We start from the raw sequence: 9623 nt of genomic DNA on the forward strand, positions 1-9623 counted from the left end.
AGCTAAGTCGAGACCAAATTCATTTAGGAAAATGATGAAAGCTTTTCTGGACATATACACTTAATCTTACACAATGACCAAGCTATCACACCGGCTCTGTTCCTGAACCACTACTAAAATTACAGCAAGAAATGATGGAGTGCTTATCTTTATTTTACGGACAAATGACGAAATGACCGTCGACGGGTGCCTTTATGCTCATGGCTGGGTATGGGTTCTATGACCGAGCTGGCTCCGTCACTAACCTCACACGACGATAATTGGTATCCGAAGGAGTACACAACGATAACAACATATAGTGAGCACACCTTCGTTGGGTGCTACAATTCCTCTTCCAGCTTAGTTATCCGCGGATCAAAGATTGTTTTTTGCTGGATTTATGAGTCCAGCTGTTCCTCCTACTCCGAGCACCGCCGGTCTGCTCGCAGATTCGGCGGATAGGAGGTCGCTCGGCCATGGCTTGTCACTCGGTTATGTTTAGGAGTGCGCCGTCGGATGCTGAATCCGAACACGTGGTGGCAGATCACGTCGGGTATGATGTTTTTTTCCTTTCCTTTTGAGTCGACGACGTCGGGTGGGTATGCTGAATGTTTTTCCGATCCATTATTTTACCAGACCCTGGCTGGGGTTAGCCCGACTAATCCCTTCGACCCCGCACCCTCCGTCTAATCGCGCCTATGGAGGGTTCCAAGGGGAGCGACGGCGGCGGCGAGAGGCCCGGCGCCGACCACAACCCTAGCCCGGATCAGCCCCCGCCGGCCGCCGCTCCCGGAAGGGAGGACGATGGCGCTGCGGCTGCCGCTGTCGCTGCCGCGGCGGCCGAGGACGAGGACGAGGCGCGGCGCCCGTTCACCGCTCTCAGCCAGGTCGACGCCGACCTCGCCCTGGCGCGTGTCCTCCAGGAGCAGGTATGTGGCGAGATCTCGTGGCCTGGGCCGTCCACCTCCCCGTACCTAGGGTTCCGAGGCGCGCGACTAACATCCCGTCTGGATCGGTTGCAGGAGCGGGCGTATATGATGCTCCGGATGAACGGAGTCGGCGGCGGCGGCGGCGGCGACGGTAGCGACTATGGGAGCTCGGAGGCCGGGAGCTACGAGTACGACGAGGATGCCGAGGTGGACTACGAGGAGGAGCTCGAGAACCACCTTCGCGTCCATCACCACGACCACCCGGGCGGCGGCGAGGCTGACGGGGACGACGATCTCGAGGCTGAGGCTGATGGTCAGGGCGAGGGCGAGGGTGATGGTGAGGATCAAGGCGACGACGAGGGCTCTGAGGAGAGCGAGTACGAGGAGGAGGGGTTCGATGAGGATGATGATGTCGAGCTAGATCTAGACCCTGCAGAGTATGAGGACGACGAGGCTTATGCGCGAGCGCTTCAGGACGCTGAGGAGCGTGAGGTTGCCGCACGGCTTATGGCTCTTGCTGGTATCAGCGATTGTGAGTATATGGAATTTTCTTTTCGGGTCACTTCACATTTCGCGCCGGTTGCTGATGTACCGATCTGCTTTTCCTTTGTAGGGCGGGCGGTGGAGCATGTCGAGGATCACATAAACGACGCACAGGTACTGATTTATGTTTCCTTGTCTAGGATGGATTTAATTTTTGTATTTGGAAGTTGGAAGTTGGGACCACTCAGTTTTGATGAAATGACCATGTACCGATAGCGCTGCTTATTTTGTTAATGCGTGTGACAGACAGTGTAGTAATACTTGCTTATTTTCATTGATGCAGTGGTATAATTCCTTGCTAGAGCTAAATTATTCTCTGATGTACCCCCTCCGTTCCAAAATAAATGTCGTAGTTTTAGTTCAAATTTGAACTAAAACTACAACACTTATTTTGGAATGAAGGGAGTAGTAATCAAATCCAGATGCAACTTAGGATGTACATCTTTGCAAATACTAAGCTCCCTGGAAAGGGTGCATCGTGTACGACCCAGATGTACGTGTGTGGACCTCTTGTGTACGCTAACTGGGCCCACATACAGGTATGTGTGACGTGCATGTAGAGCTAGGTGTATCACGTGTCACCGCTGGTGGTATCTGGGCTGCATGGGGTGTAGGTGACTGCCCGTGTGGTCGGTGTCTATGTGAAGTAGGCAGCGTTGCTGCATACCACTCTTTGCTAGAGATGTGATTGTGCTGTAGGGATTTAGTGTTTCTTGGTTGTTGAAGGGAGCGCTGTGCTACTGGCATTCCGTTTGTCAATGCTGCCTCTCCTCTCTTGCTCGCTCGACAGAGGCATTCATTCATCTACTGGGTTTGTCCAGGGCTGGTCGTGTTCTAACCTCAGGTTTGACATGTAGAAGTGCAAAAAAAGAACCCCTCCAGCAAAAAATGGCGCTGCAAAGCGTGCTTGTGCGTCTAGTAGTATTCTATAAGTGGTAGATTTACATCCTGCTATGTTTTCTGGGGCTTATGGCATGCACCTTCAATTCCTCTAATTTCTACATGGAGAACTTTGTGTTTGCTCAAATTGTGGTATTGTGTTTTTGTGTACTTGTTGAAACCAGCCAAATTTGAACAGAGTAACTGATTATTTACGAATCGGCATGTTACTGAAAAAACACAGGATTCATGGCAAGAGGTTGATCCAGATGAGTACTCTTATGAGGCAAGTTGTTTTTGTTTATTCCCTTTGGTGCCTGGGCCTGCGTCTAAAGTTCCAAGATGCAATGCTAATGGTTCTAGCCATGGTTTCAGGAATTAGTTGCATTGGGTGATGTAGTTGGTACAGAAAGTAGAGGTCTCTCTGCTGATACACTTGCTTCCCTACCTTCAGTAACTTACAAAACAAAAGATATGCAAGATGGCAACACAGAACAGTACGTTCAAATACTTTTAAGTTTCATAGCCTTCCAGTAATATACCCCCTCCGTTCCATAATTCTTGTCGTGGTTTTTGAACTAAAACCACGACAAGAATTATGGGACGGAGGGAGTATATATTATTAAAGTGGCATGCTGACGTGTAATTATTGTTGGTAGATGTGTAATTTGTCGTGTGGAGTTTGAGGAAGGTGAATCTTTGGTTGCACTTCCCTGCAATCATTCATACCATCCTGACTGCATCAATCAGTGGCTTCAAATAAATAAGGTACAATGCTGCTTTCGACTTAATTATTGTTAGAACATGTACAATAGCTTCCCATAGATGAGGATTGCCTATGTTTTCTGGTATGAAGCATATGAGGCAATATGAGGCAATCACACCTGAACACAAAATCCTTTGTACCTCTACTATACACCATATGTCTATGCTTATAACTCTAGTTATTATACACCCATGACTTGCTTTAGCCTTATACCGGTTGTCTGAAATGCACTTCTTTGCACATATCTTTCTAGAGGATTGTATGATCAATAGTTATGGTTTAGTTTCATATATACTTTTGTTAAAGCTAGTTTCATATTTCCCTTTTGCTGTCTCAAGTCAAGTAGAATATCACAAGTAGTGGGTGCTATTGAAAGAGGTATGTCATAATAATTATTAGTAGTACACCCATTTTGGCTACACAAGAGTTAAAGTAGTTGCTAGTGCTAGCTTAAGTAGTTATCTGGTCTCGCTTTGGTTAAATGAAGATAGCATGGTGAAAGAAATAAGGAAGGGCTGACTGCTTTGTTGCGCCTATGATCATTTTCTTTCTTTGTTTGGGCTTCAGTTTTTTTAATAACATCACTGTCCACAACTCGCCTATGGGATTCGTAACCGGTCTATAATGGTGTAGATAGACACTCAAAATGTTGTTAATGACCAACACATGCGCCCTAAACTCAATTTACATCTTCTTTAATGTATTTACCATTAGACCTAAACTCAATTTACATCTTGACTTACATGAGTGGAGTAATAAATTAAAGCTTTGACCTTCAAGTATAAAATTAAACTTGTGTACTGTGGAGTTCTTTCCAGTCTTGCCTGGGTTAATAGAACACCTGGACAGTCTTCATGCGCCAGGCAGTGAAGGCTGTGATCCAATACCTGGACAGTCGGCATGGATTATAAATCCAATAGCTTAGTTGGCTGACACGATAGCTAGGTGGACCCATAAAGCAGGAAATAATGAGGCATAAATGGTTTACAAAACTAGAATTTGTTTTATAAGAGTACATTCTTGTTGAGAAATTCTTATATATGACCCTTTGAATTTTAGCCAGCCAACTTTGGGTAAGTTGTATTACTACAAAAAAGGCAGTCCTTGCCGTGCAGGGAGGTTGCTAAAGCAATAAAAACGTTTTCATCATTCATTTCTTGATACAAATATATCAAGTTTAAGATTCAGCATACATATCGCTATAAATAAAGCACTATTTAAGTTCAGGAACCATGCAAATACAGCTACAACTCTATAACAATTGAGTAAAGATAGATATAAAAGTTTATTTATTTTCAAAATAATCTAAGTATTATTCATCTTCATGCCAAGTGTTAATAATACTCCCTCCATCCCTATTTTGGGACGCAGGGAGTAGAAGATAGACCCCACTGGAATGAAAAGATAAAATCCGTCTTCTTAGCTAGTTCGGACCACTCTGGCTTGCTACAAGTTGGGCCCCCATGAGCAACTTTACCCGTAGACCTAACTGAAAGAGGAAATGTTCATGTGTTGGCTCAGCGTCAAATGCACGTTTAGCTTATATTGCACTGCATATGAGTAGAGCAGAGGCACAATGGATGAAGTATGTGGTGGTTACCTGTGAGATTGTTTGTGCGGTCTCTGGCCGCATACTCCCTGATTCTGGCCATCCTATTCATGCAATGCCGTTGGGCATTTTCGCCGCCAGCACGGCTGCCGCCACTCGTTGTGCCTGTGTTTGACACCACCCCAATGGATATTGTGCCATGACCCATGATCACCCAACATTTCCACCATGCGCAATGTGCCAGTGTTGAGGCTGACTGAGCATGATGGAAATGTTGGGCGGCTGTGGCACAATATGCACCGGGGAGGTGTCATATGAACAACGTGTGGCAGGGCCGACTGGTGGCGGCGGACAAGGCTAATGTGCAAGTCGCACGATGATGATATGATGAGGATAACCAGGATCACAGAGGTCGGTGCAAGAGTCAGCACAGACATCCTCGCAGGTAGTCATCATGTTCTCCATCCATAGCGCTTGTGTTTGATGCTCAGATGTAATTCACGTTGAACGTACATTTGATATTAGGAGCTAACACCTGAACATTTTCGCTGTCATTTGTGTGTCTACTAGTGCAGTTGCTCGTGGGGGCCAGCTAGTGGCAACCCCGAACGGTCTGAGTAGCTAAGAAGATGAATCTTCTCCTTTCATTCTTCTGTTGGTGGCAACTTTGCAGGAAGTTAATAATTCTTAGATTACTTAAAAAATGAATAAATTCTTAATGTATCTTTACTTAATTGGCTGAGTTGCATTTGCATAGTTTCTGTACTATATTATGTTTTATTTACATCTATGTCTACGGTGAATCTTAAACTTGAAATATATTTTTTAACTCATGAATGAACGAAAATGTTTTTCTTGTCTTAGCAACCTCGGGGCACCCTAAGGCCTTCGTTTTTAGTAAGTAAGAAATGCACCTTATCTGAAGTTTGCTGGCTATAATTCAAGGGTTACTATGCTTGTTAAATTCTTCCTATATAAGAGTTGCTCAACAAGAATATGATCTGTACAACAAATTCTGCTCTGGTAAAGCATTCATCATGCTTATTTTCTGCTTGTAGAAGGAGCATTCGCGCCTTTTTATTTGCTTCTGCTAAAAACATTTGTTCAGTATTAACACCATTATTTTTTTTCGTGTTAATTAGAGAGGTAATTCAAGTTGTCATGTATGATGTCTAAAGGATCGCTTTGCCCTGATAGATGTCTCAAGTAGTTTAGCCAGCAAAGAAGTCGAATTTGAGGTTTCCTCGTGCAAGGGTATTAATCTGACTTCCATAAGGAAACTGTATTAATCTTCCTTGTGCAATGGTATCAATCTGACTTCCATGAGGATAATCTGTTAATCTGCATGTTGTTTCCTTGTTAGTCTACTTAAGCTGTATTCACTGTGGCTCCATGCCAGACTCCTCTACCAGTAGATTGTATCTTGTTGATCCCATGTTAGCAGAGGATTATGTACACACTAGCATAATACCCGTGCGTTGCTACTAAACCACAAAACTGATTGCAGTCGTATTTGATTTGTACTCCCTCCATTTCTAAATATAAGTCCTTTTAGAGATTTCAGTACGGACTACATATGGATGTATAGACATATTTTAAAGTGTAGATTCTTTCATTTTGCTTCGTATGTAGTCCATATTGGAATCTCTAAAAAGACTTATATTTAGGAACGGAGGGAGTAGTATACAACAACCAATGCACTTGTTATTTGACATCATAAAAAGGTAATACACCATAACCATAAAAGGGTAAGAAAAATGTAAAAAAAAAAAACTATAAAAGGGTAAGAACACCATAGCAGTTTAATGAATGGCATGTGTCTGGGCTGGATTTTGAAATTTGGAAGTTAGGAGGAGTGGCGGACGGAGGACGGGGATTGGGGAGGGTGGCTGTGAAAACATTCATTCGCGGATTTGCTGGATGGGTCGTGTTGCAGTAAAAGAAATTGCGTAATGCGGTGTATTGATCAAGTGAGGCGTTGACTTGCTGGTTTGATTGAGCAAGTGAGGGGTCCGAGACTCCGAATTGCATTATTTGCTTTATTATGATTTTCTTTCGCAAACCAAAAGAGGGTCGGGCTGGTGGGTTTGGAGACTCTATTATTACATTTTTTATACAAACCTGATGGATCCTGGGTGGATGAGGGAGTAGGGGTGAACTCACCACCACAACAACCAACTCAGAACTTACAAGACAGTATAGATAGATGTGCAGCTCTTTCAGATTTTAAAGTTTTGACAAGATGTAGTTGACCATGTGCAGGTATGCCCTATGTGCAGTGCAGAAGTTTCTACCTCAGCAAACAAGCAGGCATGACCAACAGTCGTTGGTAAACCAACTTCATCTTCATCAGAAAAGAAAAGAAAAAACGAGATGTTGGCACTTGGTGGGAGTATGTAGTAGCATCGTTGTAGTATCCCTGATGTTTAAGCCAAAGCAGGCAGCAGAAGCTTCTACAGTACAAACTTGCCAGGGGACCCAGGGAAATGGAGCATATTTTTTTTTGCCTTCCGCCGATGCTCTGCGTTCCTTACTCTTGTACACTAACTGTATTGTTACTGTCAGACCATTTTTTTCTCTGTGCCCGGTGTATTTTATGATTATCGCATTAATGCATTGGGATTTAGATATTTATATCTGGAGATAGATATGCAATATGGATGTGCTGGAATATATATATATATATATATATACACACACACACACACACACACACATATCAGAACTAATGAGTATTCCCAGTATTCGCAATTATAGGCAATCAATTATTATTGGCCATTCATTAGTTAGATGTGAATAAATGCGGATCCATTTTGATAAATTATTAGGCGTGAATAAATGCAGATTTATTTTGATAAGTACGAATTAATTTCGTTCCTTTAATAACGTGCTCGGCGATTCTATAAATACCGGTGTGTATCTTCCAACCAGAGCACCCCACATCGGAACAAATTTAATCCTCACAACTCTCAGTCTCAGAATTTTCTCGCTTTCCGTCTCTCGCAAACGAGCCAGAGAAAGATACTAGGTATTTCGGGTTTGTGTGTTCCCGCCGTTCTTGTGATATTTAGGGTTCGTGCAAAGTTCATACAACTAATTATGTTTTCGATTCCTTTCAGTAGTCTTGAAAAAAAAGGGCAACGCCAACGAGGACATGGGACAGCCTGGAGGCCCATCAAGCACCGGAGGCCTTAGGGAGAATCAGGCCCAGCAAAGCAACCCCGTTGGCTACCTCCTCACCGCTTCTTCCTCTATGGACAGAGCGCAGGCCCCTGTGAGGGCATCCTATGAGCATCTCGGGCCTTTCAGAGGTGGCGCACCACGCTTTGGTCTTTCGACTAGGAGAGTCTCCCCTTCCCCTACCCGACGCCCCCAGCTCGGCAATCTCCTCGCCGGTCGTACCGTGCCCGCGCGGAGCAACATTGGCATGGGTCATGGACTGCTCCTCCCCACGCCACCGCACGCGGCGCAAGTACAACGACAGAGGTGCCAGTGCCACCATGCTACTCCAAGGAATGGTGTTTTGCCGCCGTCGCTTGTGCAAGCTCGGAGCACCGACCATTTCACCTTCCAGTCGCCGCAGCCACGCTCCGTGGCACCGGACAGGGGCAACCGCTTCTACCCGCAGTTTCTCGCGCCGCCGCGGCAGGCGGTGCCTGCGCAGTTCCCCGGTGGTCCGGCCCCGACGGCTTCCGGGGTTCTCAACGCTTCGTCGTCACAATCAACCCGAGCACAGAGCGTCTTCCTGCTTAGCTCCGGTCGCCGCGACGCGCTTGCGCGAGAAGCGGCCACCGGAATCATGCAACGGAGAGAGCCGCCGACCCGTCGTGTCGGGGGGGCCTTCCTCGCACAGCTCGCAGGCACCGGATCTGTGCAACGGGGCTTCGATGGCGGTCTCCTCCATGAGCGCCCGCTTCTTGTAGGCACTGCAGGATCCGCGCAACGCGCGATGGGCTTTGGCGACGCTCGTCTCCCACACGGGCAGTCCCTTCTTGCAAGGATCAGGGCCGCGCTGCGCGAGGAGATGATGCGCTTCGACGACGACGTTGATGGCCTCCACAGGCGCACGCTTCTTGCAGGCACCGGGTTCGCGCCTCGTACGGAGCCGATTGGCTTCTTCTACGTAGGTCTCCATACGCGTACGCTTCTTGCAGGCCCCGGATACGTGTCGCGCAGGCAGTGGCAGTCTACGGGCCTCGGGGCTTGCACAGCGCAAATGATGGAGTCATCAGGCGACGACAACCGAGCGGCGGCGGCGGCGGCGGCGACGAGAAATGAGGCCATATTGTGGCGCCGAAATAGGATGGTTAGGATTCAGGGGGACGCGACAAGAGCCCGCGCTGACATCCTTGCAGGTAATTAACCACACCACTACTTCATCCGTCATGTCTGTCCTTTGCTCAAATGCAGGTGCGATCCATGCTGAACTCAACATTTTTCTGCCTTCGTTCTGTTCCAGCTTCTCGTGGCCGTGGGGGACGAGGTGGTGGCAGCCGGGCGCCGCCGGACGGTTGGAACTAGCTAAGGAGACGGATCCTTTGCTAAGGTGTCGATCGACGACGAACATCTTCCAACATGAAAAATGAATTTTAGATGTCCCTTTGCTCTGCTGGAGTTTTACTTAAAATAAATGGTCACCAGACCAATGTCATGTTCCTTTGCTCTGCTGGAGTACAATTTACCAGTTATTATAAGAAGAATTTAATTTTTATCCGTTTCGTGTTTCTTGGTGAAATGCAATTTTGTATATACCTCTTGACTTTTCTTTTCCTTGAATATGTCATTTGTTTATTGTGCAGGGGAATATGTCTGTTAGTGATAGTTTAGATGATAAAAGTTTCGCAAAAAAAGATAATAGTGCGGAGGAAAATTTGGAATATCTCATTGTATAGTTGGCTTCCCTTGATGAACCTAGTGTCGATGTTTGATACCGAGAGTGCTATGGAGTGCTAGCTATTTTGTTCGGAAGGTGTGTGAG

General features: G+C 46.1%; 2 protein-coding genes across 2 annotated transcripts; both read left to right on the forward strand.

Annotated features, from left to right (window-relative positions):
- The first annotated feature begins 582 nt into the window (after window positions 1-582).
- On the forward strand, window positions 583-7279 carry LOC123400118 (E3 ubiquitin ligase BIG BROTHER-related-like). The gene is made up of 7 exons (XM_045094529.1): window positions 583-908; window positions 1002-1440; window positions 1522-1565; window positions 2575-2616; window positions 2706-2827; window positions 2990-3098; window positions 6908-7279. The coding sequence occupies exons 1-7, from the start codon at window positions 678-680 to the stop codon at window positions 6959-6961; spliced, it is 1041 nt and encodes a 346-aa protein (XP_044950464.1). The 5' UTR covers window positions 583-677; the 3' UTR covers window positions 6962-7279.
- A 262-nt stretch (window positions 7280-7541) lies between these two features.
- LOC123400117 lies at window positions 7542-9354 on the forward strand. The gene is made up of 3 exons (XM_045094528.1): window positions 7542-7673; window positions 7765-9000; window positions 9105-9354. The coding sequence occupies exons 2-3, from the start codon at window positions 7800-7802 to the stop codon at window positions 9164-9166; spliced, it is 1263 nt and encodes a 420-aa protein (XP_044950463.1). The 5' UTR covers window positions 7542-7673; window positions 7765-7799; the 3' UTR covers window positions 9167-9354.
- The last annotated feature ends 269 nt before the right edge of the window (window positions 9355-9623 follow it).

This window comes from Hordeum vulgare, chromosome 5H (assembly GCF_904849725.1).
Source record: "Hordeum vulgare subsp. vulgare chromosome 5H, MorexV3_pseudomolecules_assembly, whole genome shotgun sequence".
NCBI lineage: Eukaryota > Viridiplantae > Streptophyta > Magnoliopsida > Poales > Poaceae > Hordeum > Hordeum vulgare.